At 40.2% G+C, this 18646-nt stretch overlaps 1 protein-coding gene across 1 annotated transcript in view; it reads right to left on the bottom strand.

Annotated features, from left to right (window-relative positions):
- LOC144663921 (phosphatidylinositol phosphatase PTPRQ-like) overlaps positions 1-18646 on the bottom strand; it is a 39086-nt gene that overhangs the window by 5684 nt on the left and 14756 nt on the right. The window contains exons 9-13 of the mRNA XM_078525012.1: positions 18308-18616; positions 16550-16840; positions 15628-15942; positions 13206-13389; positions 12677-12686 (exon numbers count right to left, since the gene is read on the bottom strand). Of these exons, the coding sequence (XP_078381138.1) occupies positions 12677-12686; positions 13206-13389; positions 15628-15942; positions 16550-16840; positions 18308-18616 (1109 nt within the window). The remainder of the gene's footprint in view (positions 1-12676; positions 12687-13205; positions 13390-15627; positions 15943-16549; positions 16841-18307; positions 18617-18646) is intronic.

Raw genomic sequence — 18646 nt, 5'->3', positions numbered from 1 at the left:
TTCATTTAACTTTATTGAGGTATTCACACCGAGATGCGTTCAGATATGTAATTTTCAGAGCCTTATTCACAACCCTTATAGATTTTAATTTATTTTCTTTGCTCGTCTTATGACGACAATTGGGTGGGTACAAACGCATTGGGTGGTCTGCCTACATGTGGTTTCATAAGAAGAACATTTGTCAATTAAATACTTCAACGTCCTTCAACGATCTCAAGGAAGTTTAAGAAGTCTATTTTCCCGGTGAGAGTCAATGCGATTATAGCAACTTTTTTTTTATCGTGATAGCAAATCTTGGCCAGTATAGTTAGTTCGTCTGTTGATGTATTTACGATAAACGCGAACTAAAAATCTAGCCATTATGGTGACATGAAATGAAAGCCAGTCTAGGCTATCTGGTCATTTCTCAAATAAATCCCAGCTACGTATAAGGCAAATCGACCATACTCCTATACATCTAGTTTTATCCAGGCTTGGTGCCATCTTGGAGACTTAATTGCCTTTATATTACTTTATTGTTGAATGGTGATCAAGTTTTTGCTTTATACGAAAGCAAATTAAAATTACATTTGAATATATGTTACTAGTTAAGAGCAGTGCATGATTTGACCTGTTTCAACCGAATAAATGATTAATATTCGGTGGCGACCTTCAAATAAGTGTGGGGCCCGATCATCCATTTGGCCTAAAAATAAAGTCGCGGCCCGCAGGGAGGGGGAGCTCTCCAAAATAATTTTTCTCGACCCTACGGGCCTCTATTTGGCCTGTTCTATATGGCCTAAATAGAGCTATCCAATAGGCCACAAAGAAGGAAATTTGCTGTCCTGTTTGTGGCATGAAGTTTGCAAGTGACGTTACAAATGCAGAGATAAACAAACACATTGATAACTGTCTTATTGAGTGACCACAGCGAAGACGTTTCTAGTCCTAATGAACTTTAAGAGGTAAAACGATTGTAACAGCATACCCAATTAATTTCGTATTCAACTTTTAACGTCCTCCCAAAAAATTGTGCTTGTATTGCAATAAACTTCAAATAGGATTTATTTTTAACACGTTTGCTAGAGGAGTGCAAATCAAAACGCTTATGCAGAGTGACATTTTTACAACACATCCATCGTCAGAGGCCATTAAATCGATTATCGTAGCTGATTTAGTAGCGTATTTGGAAGCCTCTGCCTCCTGGATATAATTTTCTCCAGATATAAGCCCACCAAAACCTGTTAAGAAGGCTTCGCTTCAGTTGGCATATGCTGTTACTGGCAACAGGCTGTCATACAACATCTCTCTACTTTAATGAGTAAACGAATCCGGAAACAATTTCCTCACGTGCAAGAACTTCCAGCTCAAATTCAATATGCAACTTTATACAGTACTATGGTCTGCTATATTTTGTCAGTGGAAATATGCTATAAACGTAAGTGAAGAGAAGACTAAAGAATCTCAGACAAGAAGCTGACGTGTAAAGCGATTTACAACTTGCTCATCGTTCATAGAGACCTTCCAACCCCAGCCCACAGCTGACAAAAGGTTAATAGAGTATGGTTTCCACTCACACAAGCGACGCATTATCTATTTTTTTTTTTACCTTTTTGCCTTACCAAGGAAATCAAACTTGTGATTTTCCAATATAAAATCATTCATAACATACCTTGCACTAATAGCCTGTTGCATAAAATGAAAAAGATCGATTTGCCTCACTGTCCCTTTTGTACCAATGCTGATCAGACTATTTTGCATGTTTTTTTCTTTTAATTGCCCCCTAGCCATCTCCTTCTGGTTGGGCTTTATAAATTGGTACTATCATTGCTACAAGAAAAAGCCTACTCTAACAAAAAACAATGAAATTATATACGGTGTATTAAAGAACTTTGCATCGTGTTTTAAACCCTCAACCGTCTCATTCTCCTTGGTAAACAGTTCCCATTATAAATGTGCACTTAACGAAGCAAGATAACAATTGGTGGATTGCATTGCCATGGCGCAGGAAAAAATTAACCTGGAGAGTTATATAGCGACGCAATTAAATAAAATTAGCACATTAAACCATGCGGTTTTGTAGATCCAACATGGCGTTCACGTTGCGCATATGTAACATGGTGTCAATATAGTGGGATTTCGAGCGCCACTGGCTAGAACAGAGCCTTACGAAATGGCAGAAGGTTACACAAACTCGTCATTCTGGCCAAAAATGAACTGGGGCGCTTCGGAACTGAGTAAAGAACGGGAAAGGTTTTATCAACACTGCGAATTCACGTTCGGAGGACCGCTCAGCAAATGCACCGAAAGGGAGAAAATATGCAACCAGTGGGAAACTGTGAAAGTTGGATCCGGAAAATCCGCTCAAGATGTAAGTGAAAAGACATACTCGTTAGAGTCGTCGGAAAGTTCAAAGCTCACCTTGAAGCCAAGAAGAACCCTTTTATGGCGGCAGTTAAATTTGATCGAAGACGCCAGTTGCAATAAGAAACATTTGACTCTTTTGTCACTGATCTGACACTACTGGCCCGAGGTTGGATATGACAGAAACGAATAAATTAATTCGGAACGCCATTCATGCAAATCACTGGACGAACGAGTAAGGCAATGCTGCTTGGAGAAAAGTAAAAACCTTACCTTGCAGCTGGCAATTGACATCGGTCGGATGTTCGAAGCGACCAACGATGGAATGCAAGTGATGTCTGGCGAAGACCCGAAAGTGGAGGTCGTCAATAAACTTGCATGGAGAGATGGCTCAACTAAGAGGTCCAAAACGTGCGGGAAACAGAAGATACCGAAAGAGAACAACGAGCAAGTTAAAAAGTGAGGTAGGTGTGGATACAATGTTCAAAAACCACAAGAAAAATGTCCAGCTAAAAATGAATCATGCAAGAAGTGCAAGAAAATTGGACATTTTGCCCAAGTGTGCAGTAGTAAGACAAGAAATGTCAACCTGTTGAATGAAATGCAGTATCCAAGCGAAGATTATTCTAGTGATGAAGAAGGTCCTGGCAAAGAACAGCAGAAGTACTTCTATGACCGCCATGGCACTAAAGACCTACCTCCGCTGAAACCTGGTGATCCTGTAAAAGTGAAACCTGAGCCCGGGTCAAAGGAGTGGAGAGCAGCGACAGTAGTGCAGAAACATGCCTTGCCTAGGTTATATGTGGTGGATGTAGGTGGTAGAAGAATCAGACGAAACAGAGTGGCCCGGAGAATTGACTCGGCAAAGTCTCATGCAGAATATCAGAAATGTCATCCAAACTCTGTCCAGCAGCCCGAATCTCGCTCAGGCAACCCATGCACAGTACCCACATTCCAAGCAGATACACAAATGGAGCAACCAGTACAAGATCACAACCCACATCCTAACAACAGCTCCACCTCCATCTCCCCCTGCCACGGCTCCTCCACCTCCTTCCGACACAGCAGAAGCCAAGGACTCAGCCCCGTACACAACTCAAAGTGGCAGACGAGTCAAGAAGCCAAGCAGACTAAACTTGTAACAAAGTTGCCTTAGAGCTGTGGACAGTTGTTCAAAATGAACAATAATATCTAGACACTGTTTGATTAACATTGAGACATTTCTTTAACTTTGATTTCTGTTTATTTTATTGTTGTTGTAATTGAAAGAGGGGGATGTTATGTATGGCATACCGCTGGCCATTATGTACGATTGTTCACATTAAACCATGCGGTTTTGTAGATCCAACATGGCGTTCACGTTGTGCATATGTAACACAAGCATAATGCAGCTAAATTAGGACAGAAAATTGAAAAATTGAAAAATTTTGCAGCTGTTGCAGCGTTGCTGAATATTGCCATAGGAAAAGCCCCTGGTATCCACACAGCACGAGCAATATGTAGTTCTACTATAACTCCAATCCCTCATAGCAGTTCCAAGTACTAATTACGTTTACCTTTTTCTCTTTTAAATCTTCTTTTGTCAGAACTTTCTTTAGCATCGTTCATGATGTTTCTTTCGGTTTCGACCTTCAAAGATAGCGGAAGAAAGAAAAGAAAGTTATTTTTTCCTTCAAATATTTATTGGCACTGACATCCAACAGCAAGACTGACCTGCTTAGGAAATTCATCATATTGAAATGATACCGCTTAATAACGCAGTGTTGGTGTTTAATACAATGTCAGGTTTTAATTTGATGTCGCGTGCAGTTCATGGAAATGCCCACCGATTTGACCTTATAAAATGATTCATTAAGGGAGGAACTTTACTGTGGTGTGCTTTTTAACCCCAATTTAGACCCAACATTTAAAATGTTTTCTCTCAAATGTGGCTATATATTTTGCTATGAATTAAGGCCCCAAAGTAGGGTGTCTTTCAGTCACACTGGCCAGCTTAGAATTCAATAAACAGTTTCTTTACTGATTCTATTTCGTCAGTGAACGTAGTGAATGTACCTTAGAATCGTGTCAAAATAAAATTTCATGAACTGCAATTTTGTGGACGTAACGCGCGCTTCACAAAATCAGTGAATTTCACCTTTTCGTTCAACGTCACAAAATTCCGGTCGGCCAAAATTCAATTTCGGCTCGTAGCTAAAGAAACAATAAAGAATTTGAGAATAATCAATTGGTAGTTTATACGTATGGACCAAACCCATTTCAGGGGGCAAAAATAAATGAAAACTGATATATTTATATTATGCCTTTCCGACAGTTTTTTCAAAACCAGGTTACCTTAATGATAACAATAGTCAACAATTTTCTCTCCAGTTAACCGCTGAATTGTAGTTTTACAATACTACACAAATACTCAATAGAAATACTAATACAAATACAAAGACGGGTGTCAAATTGAAATATCTACTTTTCCTCTTTTTACTTCGCCAGAAATTTCCTTCACATCGTTTATGCTGTCACTTTTAACTTCATCCTTCAAAGAAAGCAGGAAAAAAGTAAATATTATCCTTAATTTCGAATATCTTTATTAACTATGAGACGGCCAACAGGCAGCCGTGCTCGGGATATTGTAATAGTACATTTGTCACAATTGAACAATGTTAAAAAATAAATTATGAATCAAAAACTAGCACATCCCATAGTGCTGAAGGCTTTTATCTGTTATGAGGGGCACAAGAGGAAAATAACATTTCCAATCAGCGTTCCATGCGTGCTTGGCTTGGGTGACTCGCTTCTGCAGCAAGCAAGCAAAGCTTTGCCGGAAACCCCCTTTGCCATTTAAGACAGATATTGCGTGACTTCCCCAAGATTTACCCAGAGATTCATTCTGAACATACAATCTGCAAAAGCGACCAAGTTAGCAACCTATACATGGAATAAATTTTAACTGGGTCGAGCTTCCCCTGTTGTTTTCACCTAAAAGGTCTAGAAATTGTGCGATGGTAGCCGTCGAATGCGATGATGATTCACCTTGAGTGAATCGGAGTTGACGTGAACTTTGAACAGCCGCACACTAGAGTATCTAGCTGAGCTAACAGCCTCGCGTGCCCGTTTTCTCAGCAGATTTCTCTCGTGTGCGGACATTTTTCGTAAGAATTTTACTTTGTGAGGCCTTGAGGAAAATATCTATCGTGTCTGATATTTTTACCTCGAGAGGAAAAATCCTCAACGTGTGCGGGCGACGTGAGCTACTTGCTTAGCCAGATATATCAACTGACCAATAAACACACGGAGAATGCTCAACATGCATATGGCGGCTTCCGAATCAAACTTGCTAAGCACTATCCTAGCTGTCTGTGCTGAAATGTGCAGTGAGTAAACGGCTAAGTAAACGGGCACGTGAGGCAAATAGCTCAGCTAGTTGCTCTAGTGTGCGGCTGGCTTTAGGGATTTCATTTGGAATAGTACATGGAAGCAACACCAGATTTTACTAGCTAAGCAGATGTAAAATTTGGCTTTCCACGCAAACAACTCCACTGATAAAAAAAAACGATTTGCAAAATAAGACTGTTAGCTGACACGAAAAAAAAAAACCACAACCACACATTAACTTAATATTTTTTAAAGCGATTATGTATCTGAATGTTATATAACTTTTAGAACGCAAGTGTTACTAACCACTTACATGGGTTATGCATAGTTAACAAGCAAACATTGGAAAATGAGGTATTCCATTAAATTTCCACCCCTTTGGCCGCCAACGCTTTTAGTCTGTGCCTCGGAAAAGTTAGTTGAATCGGTAACGAGTGTTGCTCTCAAGTTCCTTTCCACTTGAGAAGGGCCAACTATAGGATGAATTACAGCTAGGCGCTGCAAGGACTGTGAGATTGCATGGTTTAACTCCGATAAACTTTTTTGTTAACTATTCCTACTCCATAATAATACAGAAAGATCAGTTTTGTCACGCCAGAATTCTGCAAAACGTACATTATTGAAATGACAAAATGAAAGTGTGCAATCAAGATCTTTGTTGCACATGACTGACTAAGGTCACTGTTCGCGGTTGGTCACAGGGAAGCCTTCAGTGGAGGTGCAATCTTTATAATTAAACAATCTATGTATTAGCCCACAATAAATCAAAGCCTTTTGAAATCTTACCTTGCGCAATTGAGGTATTTCTGCATCTGTAGATCTGTAAGCCAGACCAAACAGTTTTCGAGCCGAGCCAGATATATTTTCTCTGATCTTGGAATCACTACTATCTTTGCGTTCTGGCAAATGTCGCCCGTCAATGGGGTGCTTCATAAGGCCATTTGGCAGATCTTTCTCACTTGCAACGGGATACAAACAAGCCAAAACAACGAAAAACACCAGTATTATTTTCCCCATTTTAACGCCCGAGCTATCTAACAGCAAACACAATGTACACTGCTGTACGTTGCATGACCAATACTGCACGACGTGCAGGAAATGGAAACGTCAAAGAAGAAATTTAAAACCCATGACAGACCACTGTGCTTTGTGCGCTTATGTTATTGTTTTGATCACGTACCTCGCTGTATGTGATGATAATTTGAAAACCGATTATGAATGTATTTTGCTTTTATTTAGTCCTAAATCAGGCATATGTTGTTTCTGTTTAAGAAAAAATGCATCAAAATTATGTGAAAGTCAAATCATAGTGTGAAAGCGATGTTTCTGAAATCGCTTAAACGGAAGATTATCAGTGTCAGCCTATGTGCCACGAAGGTCAACGACAAAAATAAATTTGCACTCAAAGCTCAAAGCGGCTGTAAACATGGTAAAAACACAACAGATGCGCGGATCGATAAAGGCAATTGCGCCGGTACAAGTATGTTTCCAACCGCGCACAAAAATACAGAAAATACAGAGAAGAAACAAATTTGCTTCCAAAATTATCCAAATGTATCAAAAATCGAATTCCACCGAAAAATTGTTCCACGTGTCATCAACTTCACCACAAAATCAAAGTTCGCGGCAACTTGAGCATAAATCATCAGCGAAGAAAATATCCTAACGACAGCAATATATTATACTTAGCCGTAAAAGCATCGCGCAACTCAGCAAAGCCACTGGGAGCTGCGCTCTAAAGGCCAATATTATTTCTACGGCTCCAGAGTTTAACGAAGAACGATTTTTCTCTTATCAGCCCAGCCGATGGCAGTAACGATGTCATCAACTGCAGAATAGACTATGTTTTGTCCTCATGAAGGTGACAATGCAGGAATCAAATTCTAAGTGTTCTAGATGCAGAACTTAACGCCAATGTAAACGGACCAGTGGGTTGTGGACTTTTCTACTCGCACAAAATGTGGCGAATGCCAATTAACGCGCACAATGCATTATTGGCCGTTCTCGATCTTCAATTGATCTCTTAATTTTTGAACAGCAGAAAAATCGAGTAAAAAAAATTGCTTTGTCCCTCGACGTAAATGAGTAGTTATAAAATTTTTAAAATTTAAGAACTTTGAATGCCGCTTCCAAGTTGGCTTGAATGCCTAGAAACCAGATGTAAAAATTGAACTCAACAAAAATATTGATTCTTGATTCTTGAGTAATGAACTGTTGTGATTGCTTGCGACACCCTTGGATTTGCTTCCAACAAAAGCATATTGAACTGAATAACCACAATGTATCAAAAAAATGCGAACAAATGATGACTCAGTTGCACAGTGTGCAGAACACTACAAATTACAAGAATTAATAAAGGAAGCCGTACACCCATGCACCCTCCATCCCCCTTGCATTCGCCAAGCTCGTACGACAATGTACATTAAGCTTCACCCTATGCACATTGTGCAAATAGTGTCGAGATTTACGGTTAAAATAAAGTCGTTAAAACCTTAATGAGGTTATAAAAATATATCTCTGGATTAACAGCTGCAGATCTGCGAGCACTGCAAGACCAAACAATTTTACCATATATAGGATACTTAGAAACCCAGGCAGAACGGACACCGCGGCAGAACGTCTACGCATGCGCTGAATTTAGCACTTCCGTTCACCTTTCCAGTCACTCAACGGGCTTCACTCGCTTCGCTTTCGGATCGGTTCAAGGTCAGTCGTGGCCCACGTTTTAGTTGTTTTGCTTTGTGAATTGCAGTGTTTTAATCTGCTGTCTTAGATTACAAACTAAATATGACCGAAACAATACTCGATAGATTTAGAAAAGGTAAGTCGTGGATTCGTTGAGGCTTTGATTCTGAATTTGAGCAGCAGATTAGGTTTATCACACAAGGCGAGAAGGCAGAGTTTTACTTGCCAGTTTTTCTTGATCGATTAACCTTGAATAAATTCATACTTTCCTATCCAGTAATTGGTTGCATGTTTGTGTATTTTTTAGCTTTAATTGTTTTCAGTTCTACATTTATTTAACCTAACACTTCGCCCTAAAAAATGACAGCACGCAGTCGCTTCGTTTGTTTTTCGTTTAGCAGAGGTATAAAAACTTTTTAAAGTTTTTTTTTTTTAAATAACACCCGGTAGTGAGGTCCGATTTTTAATTATTCGGTTTTTGGTTTAAAGCAAGTTTTTAAACTAAACTTTGATTCTGTTTTTCCTTTTAGATTGAGGAGAGATAACCGGTACGATAGTTTGAAAGTTTGGTTAATTAAACGCCATGTGCGAATCTGCAAGTTTCATGTTCGCGCGTGAGGCAGCCACACGGACTGGAAATGTGGAAAACATCCGCCAAATAGACGAATATTTGACCTTGTGAGGAGGATTAAGAAAATCAAATTGCCTTTGTCTTGAATGGAAACACAATTTAAACTTGTTTAGCTTCTCGGCTAACAGCTTTCAATCCAGCAAAAACTCCAGGTAGTCCGGGAGTATCGAAGACTCATGCAATTCATTCATGTTGAACCAAGCAAACACTGAGCAAATGTTGTTTTCTTTCTTGTTTTGTGACTTTTTTCTCAGTGAAGGCAAGAATTATCGAAAGCCTAAACTTGAAAGTTCAGTGGTTCTTTATTTTGGTTTTATGTTGTTTTTCTTTCTCATTTGTCGCGCCTTAATTTGTGAGCAATTAAAGCGGGCAAAGTGATAGACATAGTCAAAACGAAAATGCCGCTGTCGACTGTCGAGCGCTTGCGACCTGTAAACTTCAAGCATCATTTTCAATGTTGGTGCAAGCAGGAAACCCTATGGTGCAAAAGTATGAAGCTACAAAAATAAATAAACTTTTGAATTAGACCATTATTTTCCTTAGGTTTCTTTGCTATTTCTTAAGTTTTGTGTTTAAACTTCGCGAGACGGGAATTTTGTATTTACGCGACTGGATTACATAGTCAACCGGAAATACCAAACTGACCGGATGTTAATTTTCCACTCATGCGCAGTGCGTTTTGCCGCGGTGTCGGCAGAACGTTATATTTGTGTATCTGCACTACGCTAGGGATATGTGGCAACAGCATGTCCCTCAGAGTTACTTATTCTCCAATCCAATCCCCTCCTCATATCTCGTCTCCCTTTTTCAATGATGAAAGGAAATTAGACTAAGACATTTTCAACATTGTTTGTGGGGTAGCTATAGGGGTTTTCCTATCGAAAAAAAAAATAATTGTTCTAGATCTGTTAAAAGGCGCACATTTTGCCAAAATGTCTCAACACTTTTATCCCCATTGTATAGAAGAGAGGTTTAGCTTCCATTAGGAACAAATATAGCATGAGTTGCTGTATAAGGTCTATTATCCGATAGTTTTCTAGTGTTTTGCATCCAAACAAACAGTTTTTGCTGCACTGATGAAAATCACCAACAGCAAAGTGAACACACACTTCGGAACTGCTGGGTCACGTAGGAAAGCATAGCGCTCACAACGGCATAAACCGCAGCTTATTATTCAGCTTATTATGTCACGATGCCCAAATATGGTCAGAAATTTCTTGTTATTCGTCATCTAAACTTAACAAATGTGCTGCGATATACAAAGGTTGCCAAGATTCGTCCAAACCACAGTATTTTTAGCAGTAAAATAGTTTTCGTTGACAATTTCTTGAATAATAAAACAATTATCCTGCTCAATCTTGCAGAATATGGTCTGACTTTTTTTCTGACTTGGTTTACTGCCCCGTCGGCAAAATATCAGCGATATTCCGCGCGATTTCGCAGGATAGTTGTGAAATATTCGTATTCTCGGTATTGGACTGAAGCTAGCTTGCAATGGAGGCTTATGCGGGTGAATATCATTAAAAATAGCTTGATGTCATTTGCATTTGAAAAGAGTCCCCCCATAAGCCTCCATTGCAAGCTAGTAGTTCCAGTCCAATACCGATAATACGAAAACGGTCTGTTGGGCAGGCACAAATAAATGTTTTTTTTTTTTTGTTTCAAATTGTACCTTTCAATTGTTTCCTTTTCAACAATCGAGTTATTACGAAAATAATTGTGAAAAAACTACAGTATCAGATGTAGCCGCCATGTCTGTGTCCTTCTTTGCGACACAAAGATGGCGGCCATGGGACATCAAAATGCTTCGTCTTCTGAACGAGACACTAAATCAATACTAAGATTTGCAGAGAATTCATGTCTAGAATATGTGAAGAGAATGAATAGCTCTATAGGATTAACAGTTTAAATTTTACGGAGTTTTGATGACGTCAAAAGAAAACCAAATTACTGAAGTCTTTTTCAGTGAGAAATTATATTTGTCAATCCTCAGTTCAGTTTTGTCTTTTCCATTCAACGGTGATGTTTAGCAAACACCAGTTGAAACTTTGCAAGGCACGCAGCTTGTAGAACAGGAAAGAACAGAAAAAGATGGAGAAATACAGTGTCACAGGCTTAGCCTGAAAAGGAAAGTTTGGAGTATTTGCGAGTGTGCCCGTATTATTTTACCTCTCCCCCCCCCTCCCCTCCCCCGGCCCCCACCCGCTCCCCCCCCTCCGCCCTCCCCTCCTCCCCCCCCCCTCCCCCCTCCTCTCCTCCCCCCTTCCCCCACAGCTCCACCACATCTAGCATCCTCCACCCACGCCCAGTGAAAAACTTTTCAAATGGTACAGTTAGTATTACACAAGCAAAGAAACTTGGACATAAATGGCTTTCACTAGGGGCCGGGAGCAGGGGTTCGCCCCCAGCAGCTATAAGTTTAAGACCCAACTATTTTAAAACAAAACCAAAACACTGGAGAGTGAACAATACATCAAAATAAACAAAAATCCAGGGAAGTTTCTTTGTTAATTAAGCTTGCTCTCTAAGCTGTTATGAGCATTTCATCATCGGTTAGGCTTTCCAGCAAGATGGGCATTTCGTCCTCTGCAAAAAAGGAATAAAAATGATTTTAATAGGAAGTAAAAAGACTTACCCCGTCTTTTCACGAACGGTGTTCAACTAGGTTTTGTTTTAACTGAAACTTACGTAATAGACCGTAGTGAAATTTTAAATCGTGTAAACGCTGTACTAAGCCTCCGTAAATATCGGCAAACATAAGCCAACCCAGGTTTGTCGACAGATAGATGCCTAGCTCGGCAGGCACGGTTTAGCTCAGTAACCGAAGGTAACCGACATCTTGGTGGCAAGTGATCACGAAGTTAGTGAATTTCAGTGAAACAAGTGAAACGAATGACAGTGAACATCAATTAAACAGACAAAGAAGGCAAAATTTATGTTTGAACAAAGGTCGTTCCCGCACTGCCATTTTCCTTACATCGTCAAGTGCCGTTGAGCGTTAAGTTTCTTTTTTCAGCTCAGTCAAACTGTTCCGAGGTGACGGCTACGGTAACTGCTATAGCCAAAGGAAGAACTTTTGGTCGCAAAAAAGATTTCTACTTGAGGACTAAAGAGGAACATCGGAAGTATAGTCTTCCTTAAGTTTGCACGTTTAATTAAAGTTGTCACAACTGCATTTCCTTCACCTTGATTACTATTTGCAATCTGACAAGGGATTCTGAATACATGCAACATCTAAAGAGGCAAGTCTTAACCGGTTCTAAACACAACATATATCATTAATCCAGATATTGGCAGATACCTTCAGAGGTGTCCTTTGTAGTATCTTGAAAGTAGTTCTCCGCAGAACTTCTACGCTTTCCCCGTCGGTAGTTGTTACAAACGAAAAAAACCACGATTATGACAAGGATAACGCCAAGAATGGCCGTGGGGATTGTCCAGTAGGGAAAATGGTGATGGCTCTTGTTGTTTATCTGTGGCAACGACGTAAACAGTTTGGTTGGTGACAGCATGGTTGGTCTCCTAGAGCTGGATGGCGATGGCTTGATTGTTGACGACCTACTTGGTGATGGATTTGTTGGTTCCCTGGATGGTGATGGCATGGTTGGTGTCCTGGATGGCGTTGGTGACGACCTTCTTGGTGATGGCGTCACTGGTTCTGGAAATGGTTACAGACAGTAATTTTGACTAATTCCGGCTAGTTAAAAAAAAGGATTATCGAACTTAATGCAATAAGACCAGAGTATAATTTGAAGGCGGATGTTTTGAGGCCCGAAGCCCTGACAAAGGCGAATCGAGAAAATATATATTTGTTTCACTAAGTTCGGCGGCAGCAACAGATCATTCGGTCTCGAAGTTGCATGCCTTATGTAAGTAATCATGTGCAAGAAAGCGAGTCAGCAAATAAAACACACAACTGTTGAAAAACGAACTTAAACAATGCGCAGAATAAACGGCTGTAAATACAGATTTAAGAAAGCTTTTATATCTACAATACCAATTAATGAAGAAATCTAAATAAGACCATTCCACTGGCAAGTTGTAAACACACAAATAGAGGATGGTTGTTCAAATTAGCTAACAAACATTTCAAGTGCACTGAGTGAGTTGCGCGGCGTTAGGCCACATGTGTAAGCATGACTACGTCATTTTACACCAGATAAAAAACTTAACTTACCAGGATAGTATCCAACCGCGAGGTTATCTGGTCCAAAACCACATAGCGCCTTACAGCGACTTTTGAAAATGTAATATTTCCCGGGAACAAGGTCAGCACACTTGATTATCAATTGAGTAGCTTTCGTTCTGCTCACCGAAACATACTTGTGTTTATTTGAGTCTATTACTGTGATCTCGTAGAACTGAAACATAAAACACAAAACCATGGTTTATTGTCAGGATCGTTGGCTGAGAGCGGCGGTGACTAAATCGTCGGATCGTGAGGCACGGAGTTGAGACCTTCAAGTGATCACGACATTAGCACTCACCATGAGCTATAGGATAAGTCGAGTTTTTTTCTAATTTAAAAGCCAATATCTTACCACTAAAGTCTTTTCTTTACTACTCTGTTTTCTACTTTGGTTGTTCGATCGCAACACATGGTTTACCAGGCTTTTATTCAACCGAGAAGACCTGGATGCTAAACTAATTTGCATTTGGTGTTACGGCGAATAACAAAAACACTGGGTAGGAAAAACTTTTACTGTTGCTAGGAGATTTTGTTTTTTGGCCAATCACTAAACCGAACAAACAATGGGTATTGTTTTTCAATTTCGTGTTGAGCTCGTAAGATCAACGAGCACTCTCAATCCCCTAGTGAGGAATGAAAAAGGCGACAAAACTTGAGCCTTTCCCCACATGGAAGAAGAAAGGTTTGGCAACCGAAAATGAATTTTGGTTTATTTTGTAGGTGTTCGCAACTCAACGGTGGAAAAGAAATGTAAATTTCGGATAGTTTTGTGGCCGTTGTCGTTATTTTTGAAGGCTTTCGCTATGGAGTAAGCTGGGGTTGTCTTAAATTGCATAAACAAGCAACGAGTGACTTTTAACCGGCGTAGCATGAACGGGAAAACACAGGTGTTCAACTCTATGCGTGTGTTTGTGTGGTAACAACTTACAAATATGAATATGCAAATCTATTCACTGATTGTTGCTGTGAATATTTAAGCTTCGAAAAATCGGCTTTTATGACTGAGTTTTTGAAATAAAATAAATAAGAAAAATTTCCGCATAGGGTGAGTTAGTTTTTACGCAGGTTTTTTGACGAATTTAAGCTTGTAAGAGCACTTTGTTTAATGTTTTCGACTCGTATATATAATACAATTATTTACATGCGGCGTGCAATTTATTATCGTCGGAGAATCCACTACTGTTTCTGGAATGTAGCCGATAAAACTTTATTTTCTCCACTCACTACTTCTCTCAACATTAGAACGTCAGATTATGACAGTAAAAAAAAAAAAAAGAAAAGTAGTAAAAGGGCGAGCCAGCGAGCCTGTATTATTTCAATTTACTTCAAAGGTGATGTTAATAGTTCTTAACTCCAATTCATCGTCGCGAAATCGGGTAAGCCCATGTTGACCTCATCCCACTCCCTGTGTGAATGAATGGTTTCCTTTGTATAACCCCCAGGTGGGCCACCTTTACATTCCTTATAAGGAAAATGGCCACCTTTGGATCTTACGAACTCCACACGAATGAAGGGATTATCTTCCTACCCATGGCATTATACACATAGTCCCAAATGCAAATTAGCTTAGTGGTCCACATGTAGGAATACCTACCCCCAAAGGCATGAAATGGTGCTTTTTTCGGGGAGTGGCCAGGGGCACTCCAAATGCAAATTAGTTTAGCATTCAGGTCTTCTCGGTTGAATAAAAGCCTGGTTACGCATGTATTGTGATCGAACAACGAAAGAAGTAAACAGAGTAGTAAAGAAAAGACTTTAGTGGTAAGATATTGGCTTTTAACTTTGAAAAACTCCACTTATCCTATAGCTCATGCACTCACACCGTCTATCTACCCAGCTAACTCAGGTGAATAAAAGCGACCAACTAGCACTTTTAGAGCAATCGGACGAAATCAGGCTAGTGGGAGTTACCCTTTGATGGATTCCGTGGTCCGAAGTCCGAAGTTCTTTCTCGGCTTCTGTACGAATTAAGAGAGGCGCCCGTGAGGACTCCGGACTGTTTCCATATTTTTGGTCTCAAAATATGTACATAAAATTAAATTGGCTTTGATCGTATACGTAGTTGCATATTCGGCAGTTGTCCTGATCAGCAAGAACTATTTCCAGATGTACGTTCATCATCTGCTCCCCATTTTTCTGGGCCAAGGGAAGGACGAATAAAAATTACACCTCAATTTCCCCGTGAAGTTTGGATCTAAATAGGCTTTTCTCGAATCCAGGAATTGCGCGCGTCGTAATACGACATGGCGACTTCTTATTACAAACTTCTGACAGCATTCATATCTGAGCGTACAAGTTTTCAACCACGTTGGCTGATTGTAATAGCCAACGGAACTGAGCTTAAAGAAATCGGATCCGGATCAGAGACTGCATTCTCTTGTTGATTTAAAATATTAAATATCCACAATACCTCAATGCTAGCATGTGGTACAGCTTTAGGTGGACCCCATGTCAACAAAAATCTGTCTCGTTCTCGTTTTATCCAATACGTGCTGTCATTACCAGGAATAACCTTGACTGTCAGGTTTGTAACCGGTCCGATAGTTGGTTCTATTGCAAGGGTGACTTGGCTGTCTGTACTGTTTTCCGTATTGGCCACTGCTCTGACAGTAAAGATGTATTCATGGCCACACGGAAGATTCTGACTGAAACTGGTGTTATAAACCCTTGACCTAAGTGGTTCAAAACTACTGCAGGCTGGGCATTGAGTGATCACCACGTAATACTGTGAAAAGAAAGTCCCTACATTAAACTTGCACTTCAAGTGTACATGAGTGTGGTTGTAATTAAAGTTTGGGGAAAAGTGGTACACGATGTAATTATTTCACTACGTATTCCTGGCCGCTGCAGCTTATAACTGCATGAAAAATAAAATAGACTGCTTCGCCGGCAGGTTTTATTGTTATTTTTACTTGGCGGTTAGAGCTGGCTTTCTGATGGATAACTGCTCTGACAGTGAAGACGTATGATTGGCCAGAGGGGAAGTATCTGGGTGTAACTGGTCTGGTTAATAACCTTTTTCGTAGTTGGCTCAAAACTACCACACCTTGGGCATTCAATGGTTACTAGGTAGTTCTAAAAAGAGAGATGCTTTGATACACAGTGTAAACCGGACGTAATTGCCACGCCATATGACGTCCTCAGCTTACATTACGAATCTCTATAGGAAAGTGATCACATTTTATGGGCAGAACAGACTTCACCGTACTAACTTGATCAGACTCCTTTAATTTATTGTATTTATAGCCACTTCATTTACGGGGTAGCACACCGTACTAGATCACGTTACCTTCACTCACAAAAAGCGCATCCTATTGGACAAAGTCACTTACCAGAATAGGGCTGCTACTGGATGGAGGATTCCAAGTCAGTTTAACAAGGTTCTGTACTTTGTCGTCTAATGTAGCGGTCAACATTGTAACTGGTCCTAATGAAGACTTTGTAGGTGTTGTTGTTTGAGCCTGTTTTCCAGTTCCATACCTTGTATGCGCGCTGATCCAAGCCGTGTACCGGGTTCCACTGTAAACAGTTACATTTACCGAGGTTTGATTGAAACCATATACTGTTTTGTATTGAACAGGTCTATAGAGGCAGTCATCACACCTATAACTAAAATGGTAGTGCTGCAAAAGAGAAGTAAAAACACAAAAAGCAACTAAGAGGACATTGTTTCTCTTGGAGTGTGATTTAAATGCCTCAATGACAAAGGTTAAAGAGGCTTCAAATCATTTGTGCGGTCTGTCAGATGGCATGTACTAAAACTGCAGAGGCGGCGGAGCATTTTGGAAACGTGGGGGGGGGGGGGGGGCATCGTACTCCACGCCAAGCGCAAAGATTCTCGGCAAATTTTGTACAACTTTTTATCTTTTGAGCAACTTTTTTTCTTTCGAGCAACTTTAATTTTGAGCAACTTTTTGCAATTTCTAGACCGAAGATTTCCGAAGATTGTCCGAGTATTGTATCGAAGGTCATATCAACGTTTCCCGCCATTTTTCGAACTGCTCCGAAGATTTACGAAATTCGCCGAAAATTCCGAGAAGTTCAGAAGATGCTTCAACTTTTGGATAATTCAGCATTAAAAACTCGTCAGCAAACACGACGTCATCAAACTTTTCGCTTAGAAATTTTACTTTCAAATGGCAATTATCATATATATATCTGTAGAATCTTCTTCTTCAAAAGCAACCTTTTGGATCTTTTGGTGCAACTTCCGAGCAACGTTTCGGATTGTGGAGCGACTTTTTTTTTAGAAATTTCCTGCATCTTTGGAACAGCCCCAGGCGCATCCCTCTACACAAATTTTCCAAACTGTCTTAAACAGTGTCTGGTGTGTCAGCAATCGATTTGTGACAATGCATAACTAGGCAGTTCAGACGATCCGGCTTCATGGTGCTTTATGGGTTGTTCTTTAGACGTCGGAGGGCAGAAAATGTACGCTTGAAAGTCGCTGATGCCACAAGTAATGTCAAATTCAATCTTAACAGATTGCGGACCTCTCCTAGTGGCGTTTTTTGAGAAATGAGTTTCGTGAAAGTCCTACACCATATTATCCTGCCAAAGACAATCCTTATAGAACGATCTGTGTCTTTGCAAACCAAATTTATGCTGTGCTAGCGATACTTTTGACACTGAAATGTGTGTGTGGGGTGGGATTTTTGTTTGGGGGCTACAGCCCCCACCCCCCCCCCCCCCCGTGCTCCATGGCCTATAAACCAGGAAAACCAGAAACACCCTAGAACAGCCTGACCGCCCTTCCAAAAGTTCACCCTAACCACCAAAAACACTAACCACTAACTGAACCACCAACCGCTAGCTTCTGACCCTAATCTCCCTAGTGGGAGATGTGAAATTGTTGTCAATATGGACATCAATAAAGGGCAATTTCTTATCACAAAATGAACACATATACAAATGCCAATGCACATGCAGACAAATACATATACATGTATACAAAATGCCGACCGCCCCAGAGCTGGTCAAATGTACATGTTGGAAGGCGTTTGCTGAACTTTTTTTTTTTTTTTTTTTTTTTTTTTTAATATGCAAACAGCTCTCGCAGTTCAAGATATGGTCTACCTGTTGTTACTTACATAAAATCCAGCTGGATTAAAATCTGTGGGTGGTGTCCAGTGACACACAAGATAGGTGTTGGATGGTGTGACCTCGCAAGTAAAATTAGGAGGTATTCCACTCAATGCATTAGTAGACAAATAATATTGTATGGGCCGTCCTCTGCCTTGGGGTGTCACCACTCGAACTTCAAACAAGTATGCTGTATCATAGCGTGTCATATTTAGATATACAGATGTTGTGTTCACAGTCTGCATTTGCCAGGAAGACCCCTGACTCCAGTAACAGCCCCCACGGCCTCTTATACAATGCCATCTCACTTCATATTGCTGTCAAACAAAATACAATGTTAAAAAGAC

The sequence above is a fragment of the Oculina patagonica genome, chromosome 8, assembly GCF_052425735.1.
Source record: "Oculina patagonica isolate OP01 chromosome 8, crgOcupat, whole genome shotgun sequence".
Classification (NCBI taxonomy): Eukaryota; Metazoa; Cnidaria; class Anthozoa; order Scleractinia; family Oculinidae; genus Oculina; species Oculina patagonica.
This window is presented reverse-complemented; position numbering and strand designations above follow the sequence as displayed.